Genomic DNA, 20,298 nt, shown 5'->3' on the forward strand with positions numbered 1-20,298 from the left:
GTACAATATAAGAAAGTAATTGCATTTCATTTGTATTAGTTCTGTCACTTGTACATCTCAAATGCGATCGAAGTTGAAGTATAGTACATTAATAAGCGATAGATATGGTATTTCTTACAGAGCCACATTCCCTATCGCTTCTAGTGTATATGATCTTGGAATGATCTAGGAAAAAGATTCAGAAAGACAGCAGGCTCGAGAGGCTGTAGTACAAGAAGTACATAGGCTTACAGTTATAAAGGAAATACATTTTTTATGGTAGGAAAGACATTACCCTTGTTGAAGACAAACTAGGAGACGATATGTGTCGCAGACTAAGAAAAAAGGAACATATAAGCGTCATTAGTGAGCCAGGTGAGCAATATAATGGCTATGTTATACCGGAAAATGGAACTAAAAGTGACATTCTACAATATTACTACCATTTAACGGGGAAAAATGTCCAAAGATCATTCGTTGCTTTCGAGAAAATGGAAGAAAACGATTTTCTTTGTAAACCCACAAATTGAGGCTGTAGGAGAACCATTCGAATCACTGAGGTGAAACTGATTCTTATTAAGCTCTTCGTTATGATACTACCACGACGAGAGTACATAGTGCGATTATGAGATATAGCCCAAAATTATTATTAACTCTAAAACTTTAATTATATGGGAGATATAGCCCAAAATTATGATTAACTCTAAAACTATGATTATATGAGAGATATAGCCCAAAATTATGATTAACTCTAAAACTTTGATTATATGAGAGATATAGTCCAAAATTATGATTAACTCTGAAACTTTAATTATATGAGAGATATAGCCCAAAATTGTGATTAACTCTAAAACTTTAATTATATGAGATATAGCCCAAAATAGTGATTAACTCTCAAACTTTAATTATAACGTTGTTCAAGGATGAAACATATACCATTCAGAGACCTCATCAAGCTAAACAAAATGACTTGCTTAAGGGTAAATTCTTATGCGTAATTTGAGAAAAAATTGAGAATTTTTGTTCTATTGAAATATATTGTTTATTTGGTTTGGGCACAAACTCTTGCGGCGACAACCTCGCGGACCAAAACCTCGCTGCTCAAAATCTTGCCGGGCCAAAACCTCGCCTGTCCAAAAACCTGGTCGCCCAAAACCTCACGGGGCAAAACATGTCCTGTCCAAAATCTCGCGTCCCAAAATCTCCTCATACCTAAAATCTCGCCGGGCCAAAACCTCGCCTGTCCAAAAACCTGGTCGCCCAAAACCTCACGGGGAAAACCTGTCCTGTCCAAAATCTCGCGTCCCAAAATCTCCTCATACCTAAAATCTCGCCTGGCCAAAACCTCGTCGTCCTAATCTCAGGACACAGAATCTCGCCTGGTCTAAACTACACGGGACGTAATCTCGCCTAGGAAGAAATGTTGTCAGTATAAAACGTCGTCACGAAGATTTCTTCAATGTAGAATGCTCTGTATATATATATATTGCTATATGTATGTATTTTGTAATAACACATAATTGCATTAAAATAATGAGAAGAAAAAATTCTAACGCGTGCTTTGAAAATCTATCCTATATAAAAATGAAAATGACTATGTTTGTGACTTATACCTCTTGAGCCACCCGACCGATCTCGATGAAATTTTCAACATAGATGAGGTTCGGGCCTGGAATGTATTTTATAATTTCATTTTGACGGCGCAGCGAAGGGGAGGGGGAGATATTTAAAAATAAAGAAAATTTAATAACTCCTGAACCACGAGACCAATCTCGATCTAATTTGCACACAGATCAGGCTAGAGCCTGGGGTGGTTTTTATCATTTCACTTTGACGGGAAGGGGGAGATACATAAAAATACATAAAAATGAAAGTGGCTGCGTTTGTGACTTAATGACTCTTGAACTACCCGACCGGTCGCGATCAAATTTTCAACATATATGGGGTTTGAGCCTGGGTTGGTTTTTATTTCACTTTGACGGTGACCTTAGGAAATTCTAACAAAATTGAGTAATATTTATAAAAGTATGAAATAATATCCGAGTTTTTACGTCCCTCGATTATGTCTTCTAGGTAGAGATGCAAGGGCTCGAAAAAAAAACGGGCTTTTTTGAAAAAAAAATGCTGTTTTTTCTGCTTCGCTTTTTTCCTTGGGAAATTTTGGGCTTTTTTGAAAATTCTGCTTTAAATTGATAAAGCAGACTTTGTTTCGCTTCTCTATAACACAAAAAGTCATTTAATTAGTGATTCATGCCGATAATATAAAATCTCGAAAATAAACCATGAATTTCGAAAAGATATTTCAAACAATTTTTCTTCAACATATTTACGTTATGAATTACAAAGGATTAACCAATGTATATAATAAGAACCTCCTATATACAAAGGTAAGCAGGGTTGGCAAGAACCATGGTTGTTTTTGAAAATGTCAAAAACCCGTATTTGGGGGGTGGTTAAACCAGGTTTTTTTGGGGGTTAAACCAGGTTTTTTTGGTGGGGGGTAAAACCAGGATTTTTATTTAGATATTTTGCTTTATGTATTTATATTACATATTCACAGAAATAAGTTTGTTTCGCCTTGGTGTTATTATGCAACAAAGGGGTTATTCTGGAAGAGTTCCCATAAGCTTAAAGAAGTCCGGTCAGTAAATTTCTTAAATTGTGAAACTCCCGCCCTAACCATCGGGAAAATCCCGTCATTACTTTAAATGTAAAATAATAACCGGAAAATCCTGTTATTGCTTTGCATGTAAAATTTAAAGGTCAACGTACCATAATCAGTACGCTAAAACTGAGGTATTAAATTACAAATTTAGTATGTAGATATCATTGAAAGTCCAATCCAAGCTAATGTTGGAAGCTACGTAGGCAATCGATAAATTTTGCCAATTTCTATCAATATATTTAAGCAACCTTGGCTTCTTTATAAAACAGCAGGCATTCAGGCATGCAAAAATATACAATTTGGATTCGTTTCATATGTTTAGGCTTGACATCCTTACGTAATATCGAGGTTATCAAGAAGACTTGCGCTTAAAGTGACATCTAAACCGCTACTTGGTTTACGCATGAAAGAAGGATTGTGGTTCGACTGAGAATTGAACATGGAACACCTTGATTAAAAGGTGAAAAGGAAATAAAACTAATGCAGTTGGTTTGATATGTGGAAACGTCACCATGAAGTTCACACGATTCGCATTTTTCGTTTTTTTAATTTTTTTGGTTTAAACAAGTTATTAAAAAAAAAAAACAGCTTGTGTATACCAGCCAACCCTAAAAGTAAACACTTCTTTTTAAAAAATACACAAATAACTAGCAAAACTCTATGTGGTATTTTTACTTCAAAATATTCCATGCGCTCTTTTTGAAACAAAATAAAATTAAAACATAAGGGAAACACTTAGATTTATATGATACACTTAAAGGCTGCACATCTAGAGCTTTTGGTTCTGTATATTCTTGAAATTCTACAGTTAAGTTTTATATAACCACCATCACGGTTTACCCAATCCTCAAGTTTTCTGAATTTTTAACAAAAGAGATTCAACATATCATTACGAAACTCCCTCCCTACAAAAAAAAAAAAAAAAAAAAAAAAAAAAAAAAAAAAAAAACCTACGGAATATATTTAAGCTAAATACAACTGCACAACAAACATGACTGAGTGGTTAGCTTTTGCGCTTCTATCAGGAAGTCCGGGATTCAACCCAGCATTTGACCATTCTGACAAAGCTTTTCTTCATTCCATCTGTGAATGTAGAAATAGTGCGTGTACTGTGAGTTGGCCAACTTCCTTCCTTATTGTTTTTAAATCGTTCTTGTTACTAATTACCAGCAGTGATGGTTTTGCGAAGGTTAGGGAGGCGGTCTTTCGGACTGAAGCCTGTTCCCCAAAGTTACGGAATGTCTAAAACAAACGAAATATCTATTAGTTATGCCTTTACTCATAAACTTTAAGCTCCCGTCAAATAAAAATTACGAATGTTTAGAAAAACTAAACATTAGTAAGAAAAACCCCTCCCAAAATACTTTTCTAAATCCGCCACTGATTCTCAGTATAAAATGATCTTCAAGGTTGTATCCGGAAGATTATTGCTAAAGATATAAACGAAACGAAATATTAGTTATGCCTGTACTCATAAACTTCAAGCACCTCCCAAATAAAATTAGGACTTTTTAGAGAACGAAACAATCAGAGAAACCCTTTCCAAAGTACTTTTCTAAATCCGCTACTGATTATTTGTATAAATTGGTATTCAAGGTTGTATCCGGAAAATTATTGCTAAATCATTGCACAGCTACAGTATAACAGAAATGTGAAGTACGGTTTGACAGATATGTTGAAAAACGTACGCTTTGACGGATTTATAAAAAAACGTAAGTTTAACTTTTATCCTAGAAGCTGGAGTACTAAGCTCTTAGAAATGAAACACGGATGACAAACTAAAATGATCTAGAGAAGAAAAAAATGTCGATAACTCAAAAGTTAAAATAAAGTTAAATAGCCTCTAAAATTGCCCTCAAATACTACATTCTTCATGTTAACTTTAATTCGTAAAACATGTGCTCCATCCATCTTGATGGTGAATTTCAGAGCGAAATATGACATTTAGGTCATGGAATTCTTATCTAACTATAGAATATACTATAAGAAAGCTATTTAGATAGAAAAATCATGAAAATGAAAAAAGCCAAAATTTCCAAAATTCTCGTTTTTTTTTTTAAAAAAAAGCCGGCTTTTTATGTAAAAAAAACATCGATTCAAAAAAGCCGTTTTTTTTCATCTCTACTTCTAGATTAAAGGAGACGTAGATGATCATGATGAAGGAAATGATGGAATGAAGAAAGTGAGGAAACGGGAATGCCCTAGAAAGCCAACACACATGATATTTTGTATCTTCTTCTTCTTTTTCTTTTCTTTAATAATAATAATAATAATAATAATAATAATAATAATAATAATAATAATAATAATAATAATAATAATTGTAATATGGAATTGCATATTAAGGAACTCATTGGGTAAATTTTTAGGAAAGGTTTCATTCTGCAAGGTTTTGGCCAAGCGAGATTTTGGTCCGCGAGGGTTAAGGTTGGGAAGGTTTTGACCAGGCGAGATTTTGGCCTACCTGGTTTTGGTCACGCGAGATTTTGGGCGGCGAGGATTTGGCCAGGCGAAGGTTTGTCCCGCGAGGTTTTGGGTGGCGAGGTTTCAGCCGCGAGGTATCCCGTATCCCGTTTATTTTTGTATGTACTGTACATGTTAAAAATATTCCGTTTAGTAATAGATAGTATCTGTCGGTATTTACCTTCTTCCAAAGATGACATACACAAACTTAACAGTGATACACGTACCCCTACAATGACACTTGTTATTTTTAATTTTTTATGAAGAACAAAAAGAAGGGATTTTTTTAAAAATTCCTTGTGTGAAACAAAAACATAGACATCATGAGAGTGAAATATAATCAGCTAGAAGTTTTCGAGAGGTGTATATGGATAGAAAATAAGCAGGTATGTAGAAGGAAAAATCAATGAGGAGATATGGAGAGTATTTGATTTTCAGTTTAGCGCCCCTTTCAGCAGCGGCTGTATAGGACATGGACCTAGATCTTAACGTAGGATCCAAATCAAGTGTTGCCGTCGGGAATCGAACCTGGGCCTCCCACACCAAAGGCGCGTACGCTAGTCGCTTAACCACGAGGGAGCTCGAGATATAAAGAGAAGTGGCAGAGAGAAATATGGTATTAGAGATAGCATTATAAAAGGTAAAAATTGGTTGAGAAGTTGTTTAAGGAGAAATTGGTGGACCAACATCATACGTATGGGTTGTCCCGGGGTTCTCCTGTTTCCTCCCACTTTCTTCATTTCACCCTTTTGTTCCTTGTCATCATTCCTGTCTTCCTTATCGTTAAATCATAGTCGTGAAATATTAAACTAAAAGAAAAAGTTTATATTTGGTGGAAATATATCTTGTCTGTCATTGGAAATACATCCTGCAAAGTTACAATATATTGATGTAGGGTTTGTGTTTGTAACTGTTTTATTACTTTATTATTCATCATGCTGTACAGTTATTATATTTTATTTTCCATAATATTGTCATTCTGTGAAGAATACTTAATACTGGGGCGTAAACTGAGAATCGAACCCTTGACTGTAGGTTCTCCTTCTATCTAAATCCTAAGTTGATTTCTCACAGAACATTGCGAGAGATAGAGATAAACATGGATTGAGGAGAACAGGAAACTGATAATTAAGTGATAAAGAGGTTTTAATTTCTCTTTATCACTAAATTATCAGTTTCCAATAATTTTAGGGTTTTTAAAATTTGGTATACTACAATATGTAGCATAAAATGCAAATTACTTAGTCTGGAGCTTTTCTTTGAAATACATTTAGTATAATTAAACTAATAGCTAAGGGAGTGAAAATTCATTTTAACAGAATAAGGGTCTGTCAGTGATTCCTGTCCTGCTCCAAACAAATGCTATTATCTGCCTGCCTAAAATACAGCAATCTTCGTCCGTTTCCTCCTTCTTTTTTTTTCTTTTTAATAATTTCTTTCTTTGATGCTTCTTCGTGATCAAATAGGTAACTTGCATCTTTTCTTTGCCCTTGGTCCCGGGTTCTATCTCCGATAAGGATACTAAGACGCCAATAAAAACACAGTAGTAGTTGAGATCCCACTGAACAGATCTTACTTCATATAGCCCTACTGCTGGTGTGAAACTCATATTTTTCTTCTTGGCTTGGTCAGATTTATTTAAATAATAATCTTACTAGGTCTTACAGAAATTTGCTCTTTTCAAACCTGACCTGTTGAGCCTGCATTCTTATCTCTGTATCAAAACAATTACAAAAGAAAAACTTAATGGGAGAAGATTGAAAATGTAGGACAGTAAGTGAGAAATATATTTTATATATTATGACGACTTCGTACATCTTATTTTTACGAACTTATCTCTATGTACCCCCGTGCGTGATTCGCCCATTGGTTTTCGTAATCATCAAAGTCTTTTATTTTTCTGATGTTTCCAGACATATCAGAAGGCTTTAACAAAACTATTTGAAGATAAGGTTCCTGATCCTTTGTATAGACCTGTAACAACATATGTACTGAACCCTAAATCCGTAACTATGGGAGAACTTTATGGAGAAGTGAACCCTATGACTATGGAATGGAGAGATGGTCTTTTAGCTATTTGTGTAAGAACTGCTGTACAGGTAAGCTTCCTTTTAAATTTAATAAATAAATGGAGGGATATAAATGTCTCAACCCTCTTGCTGTGAAATTAATATACTGCTGTTCAATAACTTGTACATTAAGAACAAAACATTTGAATATTGGTAAGCTGTTTACGACCATTAAGTCTTGAGCATAGAGAATATTAATGCTTATATCAACATCTTATTAATATTTAAGTATTCTTTTCTTAATTTTATAGCTTATAAATTCAGGGACTTTCGTTACGTCGCAATCATCAGAACAATTAAGGAGGATAGATTTAAGTTTTATGTAAACGAAAGATAAGTATAAATACAGGAAACCCCTCTCTTACCTATATGAGAACGAAAATTGTCTCCATATTCAGTAACTTCGTCATTTAATGTGTCTGAAATATTATTAACCAAGTATCTTTATATAGGAATCAAATTGTAAGCTGTGTTAAAGAGTATTTCTCGTACAAAATTTCTTTCGTGAGTAACATTTTATGAATGAATTTATCAGAGCACTTTGCTCTATATCTTGAATAATTTCTTTAAGTTACGAAAATTATAGTTATTGATTAAAGAAAATTTATTAAAATGAATCTATTCTCAACGTTTTGTAATATTGTTGAGGACGCATTTTTACAAATTTATTCAATCCTTGGTAATTACTACAAGAAATTAGCGTTAATTTAGTAAGTGTAATTCATTATTTTGTTATATAAGAAATTCTATGATGAATTGTTTTAAGTAACAATATATATAACAATATTGTTTCATATAACATATGCATGAATAAGCTCGTAGACGCTGAAATTGTGTTCTTACATACATTTGGCATGTTGACATTTTATCTTTCTACTGAACAGATTCCGTGGCCTAAAAAATCTGAACACATACATAAGATATTGCATAAAATTATTTACATTTATGTCAAGAGTTGAAAAGCTCAACATGCAATTTCGTATACAATCTATGAACCTAAATTCAGCTACACATAAATACAGACAGCGAAGACTAACAGAAGATCTATTTGATTTCAAACTTATTTCTGAAACAAAACTGCACTTAGTCAAAAATGAGTGAAGTTTCACTGTACTTTGAAGTTCTTACTTCGAAATCTGAAGTTAACAACTGATGGTAAAGATGTGAACATCATGCAATCTACAAGTTTCAGTATAACCATCGTAATTATTATTTTGCAGTTGATATTTATTAATGCCCGTAATTAGGAACGAACCTGGAACCAACGATATATCTTCAAATTATGTAACCAGTGCTTGGGTCAAAACACGGCTAGGACCGTGATTTTAGTCAACTCAGTTGGTTTACAAGATTTGCTACTCGTACAGGGGCTTGGACCAACATGGTCTGTTACACACTCGTATCCATATGCCAAGAGCTCACTGTGAACGATATCTCTCACATCAATGAACGTGACCAACATGAGTTTTGATTTCAACTATCTTGCTTTCTTCTGCCTCGACAACGGAATTTCCACAGCTTTGGTGCATTTATTCTGAGTCATACTCAAATATCCATGTCTCTTCACCAGCGATGAGTGTGAAGCAAGTTTGATTTCGTTTCGAGTCGTGCGCTGAGGTCTTGATACACCTGTATACGATACTCCTCCTGATCATCATTTGGCAGCCATGGCATCGATTTTGCACAGATTTTCCGTATACCCAAATCCTCATGATGATCTACCAAACATTACCCGTTTTCATGCTCAAATGACTTGCGATCGTTCGAACAGTCAGCCAACGATCACCACATAGCCCCTGCTTTACCTGCTCCACGTTAGCATGTCTCGCTTCTTAAAGGTCTCCCGCTTCTGGGGTCTTCTTCCACTTCCTCGCGTCCCTCTTTTAATCTATTGTGCCACTCAAAAACATTTGTACGTGACATGATGTTTTCTCCATATGCTTGACGAAGCATTTGAAGTGCTTCTGACAAAATTTTCCCCAACCGTACCGGAAATTTCAGGTTGATCCGTTGCTTCTTCGTATTTCGTAGTTCTTACAACCGAATGACAAAGGTGTAAACAGAAGCATGTTTTAAACAAGTAGCAGTGTCGTGTGTACACCATATACAGGAGTTTGGTTTTGGGGTGTGACATTTTCTCAATTATTATTTAAACCGCAAGTGGTAGTAAATTTATACCACTACTGGTTTTAGTACAGAGATTAGAGTGAAGATAGAATATATTTTTTTAGGACGCTTAATTGATTACAGAAAATCGCTTCTTGTTATATATTACAATTTTTATTGTGTTGTATTTATTTTCATTTTTTTCATACACATCATTTACAAAGTGAGCGTATGAATTGGACACGCCAGAGAACATTGTATGTATACAGGTTTATACATTTAAATCTTCCACATACAACATTTGATATTTAGCTTAAATAGTAGCTTAGTTTTTCATCATTCTAATTTAGATATAAAAACATAACATACATCTTGTAAATGTTAACTTACAAATTATTACATGATAGCTTATAATCTTTTAAACTGCAGACATTTTTATGGCCTAATGTATTTTTTGATTATGTACTTGAGAGATATTTTTCTACCGAATAGAAGCAGTGCTCAAGTAGATAACACTTAACTGCTGTATGAAAACATGATGTTTTATTTTTTAAAGAGGCAGGAAGTCTATTATAAATATTTACTGCCATAGGAAATGTACTGTTCTTATACGTTTTCAAACGTGAGGCCTCTACATGAATATTCGACGCTTGTCTTATATTGTACAAGTGAACATCTGAATTCAACGTGAAATTACTTGCATCTATTCTCTATATCTTTTCTTAGATATTGTATGAGTTCATATATATATATATATATATATATATATATATATATATATATATATATATATATATATATATATATATATATATATATATATAATAAAATTTTGAGGTATTTAAATATAAGTTTACAAGAAACTTGGGAATTTTTCCCTGTCATAAACCTTAAAGCTCTCTTTTGTAAAACGAATATGAAGTTTACTAGTGCAGTAGATCCCTAAATAATAATACCATCCTTCAGTTTCGAGTGAAAGAATCCAATGTAAGTTGCACGCAGAACATGCTAAGTTTGAGCCAGCGTACTAGATAATTTTTGAATGTGAGCTTTCCAATCTGATATATTTTATACCCAAAGATCAAGAAACTTGATAGCCGGAATATAATTCAGCTCTTTACCGTTAATTCTTATATTAGGGCGTTCTCATATTTTATTTTGTACTACATAGAAACAAATCCACGTAGACTTTGTTGTGTTTAGTATCAGTTTATTTTTATCCAGCCAGTACTAACAGCAAACATAGTGGAGTCTACTGCATTAAGTAGCTCATTGTAGGTTTTTCCTTTTACTAATATATTTGTATCATCAACATACAGAACAGTTTTGGCGCAGTCTAAACATCGTGGGAAGTCGTTTATATATATTAAGAACAGGACCTAAGATAGAATCTTGAGGAACTCCAAATTTTAATTTTTTGGTATCTGAATTATATATGCTTATTCCTTGTGTGTTGCAAGTGTGACAATTAATTTCAACAGTTTGACTCCGGTTGGAAATGTAAGATTTAAACTATTCATATATATTTTCCCTAACTCCATAATCTAATATTTTTTTTAGTAAGATTTCATGATCAATCGTATCAAATGCTTTGCTAAGATGAAGGAATATGCCGGTTGCATACTTCTAATTGTTTATTGAATTTAGAACTGAATGGAGAAACTAAAGAAAAGCAATTTCAATGAATTATTTGATCTCAAGCCATTTGAAGCAATAGAAATAAGTTAAAATTACAAAGGAAGCTAACTAGTCTTTTATATATAAGTTTTTCAAAAAGTTTGGAAAAAGTAGATAGACACGATATTGGTCTGTAACTCGACGTATGATACTTCTTACCACTCTTATGTAGAGGTTTAACAACTGCTATCTTCAATGTCTTAGGAAAATCACCAGCACTAAATGAGCTATTTGCTATAAAACATAAGATGTTTAGGATCTCAGAAGAGCATCGCTTCCAAATTTTATCGGGAAGCTCACCATATTCTGAACAACTTTTATTTTTTATTTTTACTGTAGTATTTATGATTTCTTGACTAGTTAATGGAGTAGAAACAGTGAGTTGCCGAAAGTATTAGCATTCTGCCTATGTACGTATTGTTCGCTAGATACCTTTGTGTTTTAGCAATACCGTCACGAGATATATATTTTTTTCTACGATAGTACGCTGATAGTGTGAAAGCTTGAAGTTAGACTATTTCAATTTATTGTTTATTCAACAAATGCTACGATATACACAACACGTTAGTTTTACAAAATTCCTTTTTCAAAAGAAGTTTTAATTCAGTTACTTTATTTCCTAACCCTTAGACGTTATGGTGTAGGATTTGGAGATTCATTTCCTTCGACTTACTTATATGTACTACTTTTGGATTAAAAACATTAACTTGAAAAATTACATGATCTTTTATAAACTTTAATTTCGGAGCACTAAAAGACGTAGGAATAAATATAATCTACTTTACTTTTACTTTCATACAAATTATCGGAATATTCTTCAGCCTCATATAGAGGAATTGAAGACAACAAGAAAATTAGTAACCTATAAAAAAGCATTTGATCCCTCAATAATCCAGTTAGAGACCTTACTTTTACTTTGTAGATTTAGATGCAAGCCATAGTTTGTGTAATCGTGTCTACGTAGTGAACCTAAACTAACAGAACTAGCATGGCTGTAGTTTCCAGAATTATATTTTTCACTTAAATGTTGAATTCAAAAATTGATCTATTTACTATACTGTTCGGCTTATGCGGAAAATATCATAAGGTAATCAACGTTAAAACCAGAAGTAGTTGATTGCCACTTCCGGCTTGAATAGAGGGTTCAAGAAGAAGATAGTATATATTCTCAGAACGCTAAATCGATTCCATAAAACTGCTACTTGCTATCTGTTAGCGTTTTTGGTTTATATAAATCACTATTGAAACCGGAAGTGGTAGTTGATTTCTATTATTTCCGGTTTTTAGTAGAGACTTAAAGATAAAAATGAAATGTATTATTGAAACAGATTCTGTTTATATTTTACCGTTTCTACTCCATAGCGGTTAAGTTAAAACCAGAAACGATAAGTTTTCTGCTACTTCCGATGTTAATAGAGCTATTAGAGTAACGTTGAAATATATTCTTCGGGCACGTAACCGATTACAGAAAATCGATTCTCGCTATCTATAACGGTTTTTATTCTAAAGCGATCAACGTTAAATCCAGAAATGTTTGATTTCTGCCGCTTCTGGTTTGAATGGAGGATTAAAGAGAGAAGATGGTACCTATTCTTAAAATGCTAAATCGATCAAAATAAAAAAGAACACTTCTTTCTATCTGTTATAGGTTTTACTTTATGTAAATCAATATTGAAACCGGATGTTGTAGTGGATTTCTAATACTTCCGGTTTTAGTAAAATGTTGAGGATGGAGATGTAATATATTGTTGGGATACTTAACTCATTGCAGAGAACAGCATCTTTCTATTACCGTATTTGCTCTTTAACGTTCAAAGTTAAAACCGGAAATGGTTAATTTGTACTACTTCCGGTTTGAGTATCGGCTCCGAAAAAGAACTCTAATCCTAACTTTCAATCCTATACATTTTTACCAAATTTGGTGATGTATAGTTCTTGATGAGATTGTTTATCTCCCAGACAGACCCACAGAATAAATATACAGTGTTTCAAAACAACACCGACAACTTTTGATAGGTGATTCCTGACATCAAGGTAAAACAAAAAGTATACACCAACTTGGGTACACAAATGCTTCCTTTCGAAGTTATAGGCTGCCGAAAACATGAAAAAATGAACTTTAAAGGTCCATACCTCGAAAACTATGGGACCTACCGTAGTCGGGTCAAAACTTCACTTAGGAACTAATATGTGCCCTATCCAAATATCCATGTTTCAGAATCCTGTGGCACTTCCACAACAATTTTTATAGAAGTATTTCGTGAGTACTTCAAATTATATGCCCGTAGCCAAACTCTCTTCATAAAAATTGTTGCAGAGTACCTTAGGATTCTGGAACATGGATATTTGGATACTACAACATCCGGTTAGTAACCTGAAATATTCTTCTCTTGCAAGATTGCCACATGAACAGCTATTAAAGAGTAGTGTTAGTGTCTATCTGAAGAAAGAAAAAAATGGACTTGATCTGTTATCTGTGTTATGGATGAAATAGGAGTAAGTTGATTATTTCATCAGATATGTGATGTCTTGGTAGTGTATAACTGTAATCTCAGCTGTGTGCAAAAGTTAGTTTTTAAGGAATTTGGTTTACCAAAACTCGTTTATACAGGGTGTTTCAAAACAACACCGACAACGTTTGGGAGGTGATTCCTGACACCAAGATAAAACAAAAAATATAGACCAAATATTAATATAGAGTATTGTATTACGTTACAGTGCTTAGAGGAAGTACACCAGTGGGTGATATGTGATGGCCCAGTAGATGCTGTATGGATAGAGAATATGAATACAGTTCTGGATGACAACAAGATGTTGTGTTTAGCCAATTCAGAAAGAATAAAACTGACTCCTTGGATTCACATGGTGTTCGAAGTTGCAGATTTGGCTCAAGCATCACCAGCTACAGTTAGTAGGTACGCATATTTTTCAGTAAGTAATATATAATGAAAATTAATTAGACAAACTTTATAGACAAAATTAGACAATAGACCGTTTTTAATTTCTTCACCGACACTAGACCGTACAGTTCATTTAACATTAGTAGGTTTTGTTAACAGTAGATTGAAAGTACTTTAGCCTGGTGGAGTTCAAGAAGAGAGAATGTTGGTTTTATACTTCAATGCTTCTGCTTATATGCTGAAAGCTGCAAGAGTTTTAAAAGTATTGTGTCCAATTTTAGTTAATTTCACTTATCATCATCGTGTACTTCAACACGGAGTAGAGAAAGTAGAAGCAATTTTCCTTAGGTAAATAAAATTATCTTCAGTACATAAACCTTTTTGTGAAAACTCTACAGGGAGTGCAGTGTTACAGACAACATTTATCAGATATACTTGTACTTCCTGAACCCGTAGTTATACGTTGGGGAACTTAAATAAAGACGGTCTTATTTTCCGACGAACATTTTAAATATGTGAAGCCTTTAATTGAAACGTTTCTACTAGTGACCGCGATTTCAGTGAGTGAAGCTCAAGCTACTTTTAAAGATCCAAAACTGTCTCAACCATGCACATATTACAAGCGACTTCGGCTTCCTTTTAGAGAGCATAAAGAAAGTTGAATCTTCAGGACTTTAATTGCAGGGAACTATCGATATTGTGAACAATGTAGAGGAGAAACTTGCGGTTGTGCGAGGTGAAACTGGTAACATAGTTTACAGGAAGTTTGAGGTGGTTTTGGAAAGAAACTCTGATACGCAGCTTTTGATAGTGTGTGTGTGAGTGTGTGTGTGTGTGTGTGTAATATCCTCGGTGGAGAAGTAGGAATTGCCATCCCCAGAAGATATATATTCCAAGATATTCCCTTATTGAAGTACGCCCCTACAACCTCATCTAAATATACACGTCGTGTTGAATTTCAGTTCATGTATTTCAGCACCTAAATACAGAATTTTGCACTTGAAAATTTGGGCACCAATGTTATTAAATTGTTCCTCAATGTGGATACATCTTTCTATCTTTCATGAGTAGTAATTTAATTATCACAAAAGTATAGAAACGTTTCTCATTAACGTATTTGATCGAAATGTAATCTTCTTTCCTCCTATGTCTTTCTATAGAAAATTTTAAAATTAAAAATTGAACTTACAGTCCAGCATCTTGTATCGTATGATTTATTATCTCTTTTATAATATCATTTTGTAACAGAAATTACATTTCCTTAGTTGGCATCACTACGTACATTTGTGGAATTTATAAATTTATAAATTACTTTGTTCTTTTTTCCTCTTGATTATTTTAGCAGGTAGTTATAGTATTGATTATTTTCTGCTGGCTGTAATTAGACTGTAAAAGTCGAATGGTTTCTCATAAGTGTCCGCGAAATTATATTATTATCTTCCTGAAATATTTATTGTCCAAGTTTTTCGAGAGAGAAGAGAATAATAAAAATTTAGAGAAAACTATATTAATTGATTTGTGTTGTTGCCTGTAGATGTGGAATGGTGTACATTGATCCTGAGGAAATGAGATGGTTACCCTACGTGAAAACATGGTTAGCTCGTACTTCTCTTCGAATTGATGATGATATGAAAGCATTTATGCTAAGTCTCTTTGAGCATGGTGTGGAGAGTGGGTTAAGATACATCAGGAAAGTAGCGGAAGCTCCTATTAATCAGGTATTATTTTAGTTCAATAAATAAAATTTGTAATTATGAGTCACTTTAGTCACCTATATCCATACGTAAAGAATTTAGTTGAAATTTTACCTCTTATTTACTGTGCTTTAATTCGCATTAGAGTTTATAATAAGGCTTTCGCACATTTTATCGTAATTACAAGATAGAGTTTTCAAATTAGGAAAACATAACTTTCGCACTTACGTATTAGTTTTCGTATTTACGTTTGTTCGTTTATTTGCTTCTTTTATGGTGATTCTTCAGCTGTAAAAGCTGGAATGGTAATCATATTTAATCAAGAAGGTAAATTACTAACTAATAACTATTAATGCTATAAAATCATTTAGTAGATGGTTAGTAGAATTGGGAACGCAAAAACACCTAATTTCAGATGGTAATTTCTGGTAATATAGTTTGTGACCCTGATCTGTATTGCACCACGTTTCTTCCAACTTGGATTGCAGTTGGCCATATAAGTGGGACTCAGAGTAACTGTTCTGACATTAACTTATTTATTCTAATAAGACGTGTATTAGGTAGCATTTACAGTGTTAGGAAAGTTTCTTCTAAAAAGAAATATTGTTACGTTAGTGCTCGTTTTTGTTTAAAATGAACACATTTCGTTTCACTTTCCATTTTTTAAAAAATAGTTAGCTTTTACACGGCAGCTCCGTTTTCCAGACATAAGGAGGATCACTTCTACACTTTCGCGTCTCTCGTTTGTGCCATCGTTACTTACCTGTAAGAAATCAAAATTCTATTGAATGTTAATACTAACAACTCACGAATAATAACAAATATCTAAATATCTGATCACATAAAAGGATTCGGGAGTTTTCTAATGTTATGTAATGAGCTCCTTCGTGGCTAAGCGGTTAGAGTACGCGCCTTAGGCGTAGGAGATCTGGGTTCGATTCCCGGCGGGAGCTCATGTCGTTCGGATTCCACGTTAATCAGTAGGTCCACGTCTCATATAGCCTCGCTGCTGAACAGGACATTAAACTCAAAATCAACTCAACTCATGTTATGTAATATTCCATATAAACCCCTTTCCACTTGAGAAAATTATGACAGAGCGGTCCCGGGTTCGATTCCCGGTGGGGGCACTCGGTCGAAAAAGTGTAACAGCTTTTTCAGGCCAGCACCTTGAATGAGGTTTTCCTGGGTTTTCCTCATTCACATCAGGTAAATGCCGGGGTGGTACCTAACTTATAGGTCCCAGGCCGCTTCCTTCCTTCCCCAATCCTTTCTTCCTTCCCTTTCCCCGGATAGTGTGCTCGCCGAGGGACGTCATCTCTCAAACGTGACGGGCTAAATGGCCATGAGATGCCGAGAGCCCAGAAATCTAAATCCTAGATCCTAAATCCCCTAAAATTATGATTCAAGCAGCATGTGCAATTTAATGAAGGCAGTTTGGAAGAAATGTCTTCGTAGACATAAAAGTTGTAGACATATTAATTTTATACTTTGAATGCAATTTGATCAGAAACAAGATCAGTTTTATTTTTATATAATAGATTTGAATTGTTTAGAAGTTTCTGGAAAAGACTCAGAAAACACAAATTGCACTCATTTACAATATTAGTGTAGTTGTGCTAAAGAGCCTGTCGTAAGTACATTACATGTAATAAATACGCTATTAAAAGAAAGATAATAAATTTCTCGTAAAATTATGGAATTGCTAACTGTTAGTTGATGTTTCAACATGTGATACCAATCTGCTATAAGGAGCCGCGGTGGCTCTGGTAGAGCGTTCACCTCTGGCGCTTGGGGTCCCGGGTTCGAACCCAGCCCCCGCCAAGTGAACTTTGTGGTGGACAAACACCGTGTGCGTGGGTTTTCTCGGGGTTCTCCCGTTTCCTCCCACTTTCTTTATTCCACATTTCATTCATTACTCATTATCACCGTCTCCTTTTAGCCTAACCGGCATAATCGTGGGACGTAAAACTCAAATATTTCATTTCATTTTTTCAATCTGCTATAAGTAAATTTTATGTGCAACTACTTTTATTTAATTTTGAGTTTAGTGAGAGACAGTTTTTTAGTGTTACTTTCTCTTTTTGAGATATTCCTTGATAAATTTAAATTCCAAAAATAATCAGTTTAATAACATTGATGTTAAATAATTATCCTGTAAAGTTCTATTCTTGAGACAATCGTATTAAATAACAACAATGTTGATTATGGAAGTACGATCAATTGTATTTAATATTGTATTGATACTTTCAACAATATACGAATTTCCATAGCAATAATAGTTCAATATTATTTGAGAATTGATATGGGGATTAAGATGGCGTCCGGCTTTTAAGTATTGAAGTGTTATTATTTCAATCTTAATTATTTCAATTTAAATTTAGGAAACAATTTTACTTTTAGACATAATTTAGTTTGTTACAATCTTTACATGATATTACATATTTCTATATGTTCGGAGCCTTTTCCCTTTTAAATTTTACAAATTAGTGTAAAAACAAATATTTCTAGAACATGCCGATTTGTCGATGTTGGAATGGGCCATCTATTCATTTATAATTTTTAACAAATAATATTATTACAAAAATAGTGAAACAGTCGATTGGGCCTTAAGGCTGCGACTTCTTTTATATAAAATCCCCAGCTAGTGAGGTAAACAGAAACAGAATTGATATGAATTAATACTGATGTGATTAATTTGTTGAAGAAATATGTAAGTGGTAATGTATTTTTCTTATTATTCATCACATGGTATGCAGTGAGATATACTATTTCCTAATGTAATCTAAGAATTGATATTGTGTAACTTCTCGCTTTTCGAACATATTTTTCTTTTTGTTCCTGGACCAAGCTTTTAACAACGTAGATTGGAATATCGTGCTCAGAGCGTTGAAGAATCTGAAGGTGGACTACAAAGACAGAAGAATAATATACCAACTTTACAGGAACCAGACAGCTGTTATAGGAAGAGATCAGAAGGAAGCAAGAATAAGTAAAGAAGTGGATGTGGACTTTCACCTCCCCTGTTTAACGTCTATATAGAAGAGATTATGAAAGAATTCTTTGAGAAAAACGAGAAAGGCGTAAAAGTAAATGGCCAGGTTTTCAGCACAATAAGGTTTGCTGATCACATAGCACTGATAGCTGAGAACGAAGAGGACTTGCAGGAAGCACTTTCAAACTTGAACGACCAACTGAAAAGAACATGCAAAATGAAGATAAATAAGAAGAAAACCAAAGTGATAAAGTACATAAGAGCAGGACAGGAAGGGGCAAACGTATGGCTAGAGGGAGAGAAAATCGAAGACATTGGGTCTTATGAATAAAGTGGAACAAGGTGAGCATGCTCCAGTATTTGTGGAGTTTACTCCTTTTTGTATGAATAAACAGGAGCAAAGAGAGCATGCTCACGGAGAGGTTACGCAGTGCTGGAGCATGGTCTGAAAACTATCGAGCATGCTCACATTTCATATGAATAAAAAACGAGTTCGTGCTCGCACTTCGGAGTACTGTCGCCAAAAATCTGGAGTCACCTCATTAGCTGACTCAAGTCGTGCAGTGAAGGTGTGTTGTGAAAATGGCTGCATTCATTAATTTACAACGACGTAAAATATGCAAGGAGCGCAGAAACACGTGGGAAGTGGACTATAAAACTCTGTATCGCTTTGATCAAGAAAACGTGGAGTGGTTAAGTGATTATTTCCTAGGTGCAACAAATGAAACAGAAGCGGGTCACTTACTAACGAACAGAGAATGCGAATTTTTTTGAGATATTTGAGTGATCCAGGGTTTCAAAGTAGGGTAGGGGAGGATATAGGTGTGGATCAGAGTACGGTGTCCGTGACATTTGCAAACGTTCTAGACAAAATAATCGAAAAGGCTCCCCTGTCGATAAAGTTCCCAACAACTGTTGCTGAACAGAAGGCAGAAATGAATAAGTGGCGCCAAAAATACAATTTTTCCTTTGCCATCGGGGTCATCGATTGCACACGTGGAAATTAAACGACCTCATGTACACGCGGAGGAGTACATAAATCGTAAAGGACGTTTCACCTTGAATGTGCAAGCCACTTGTAATTGTAACGAGGAATTCACGAGCGTTGATGCTTCCTGGCCAGGTTCGGTGCACGACTCCCGAATATGGATGAATTCAGTTGTTCGTGTGGTCATGACAGAAAACAGGTCAGGAGCCTTGCTTCTGGGCGATTCTGAATACGCCATTGCTCCTTGGCTTATGACTCCTTTTCCAAATCCAGCTACAGAAGGAGAAAGACAACTGCTTCAGAGGAGAACGAGTTATAATAGAAAGATGCTTCGGTCAAATCAAGCAGCGATTCCCTATACTGGAAAATAAAATACGATTGGCGACCAACAAAGTGCCTTCGATGATTCTAGTCTGTTTTGTCCTTCATAATGTGGCTAAATATCTGAAAGACGGCGAGTTTTACATTGTTGAGAGAGCGTTTGAAGACGATGACGACATGGAAGAGGATAACGAGGGCATCCCGCGCGTGAGACAACGTAAGTAACGAAGGAGAAATGAAATTGCCAGGATGATAGTTGGTCATTAAAATGTAAGAACTTTCATGAAAAGTACAGTTTATTTACAGTAGTAGTTTGTCAAATACTTAATATAAAATATTCATGTTACACTACAGACCTAGTAATCCTTATAAATCTTATAGCATCTATGAGGTTTTATAGAAAAGTTCAACACAAATTTCTTGAAATAAATGTCTCTCTCT

The 20,298-nt window shown here is 34.4% G+C and overlaps 1 protein-coding gene across 1 annotated transcript in view; it reads left to right on the forward strand.

Moving 5' to 3' along the window:
* The window catches only part of Dhc16F (Dynein heavy chain at 16F), a 418,273-nt gene that overhangs the window by 182,507 nt on the left and 215,468 nt on the right, over nucleotides 1-20,298 (forward strand). The window contains exons 34-36 of the mRNA XM_081735970.1: nucleotides 7,021-7,206; nucleotides 13,678-13,874; nucleotides 15,394-15,577. Coding sequence (XP_081592096.1) covers nucleotides 7,021-7,206; nucleotides 13,678-13,874; nucleotides 15,394-15,577 — 567 coding nt within the window. The remainder of the gene's footprint in view (nucleotides 1-7,020; nucleotides 7,207-13,677; nucleotides 13,875-15,393; nucleotides 15,578-20,298) is intronic.

This window comes from Thermobia domestica, chromosome 13, assembly GCF_964235325.1.
Source record: "Thermobia domestica chromosome 13, izTheDome1.hap1.1, whole genome shotgun sequence".
Lineage (NCBI taxonomy): Eukaryota > Metazoa > Arthropoda > Insecta > Zygentoma > Lepismatidae > Thermobia > Thermobia domestica.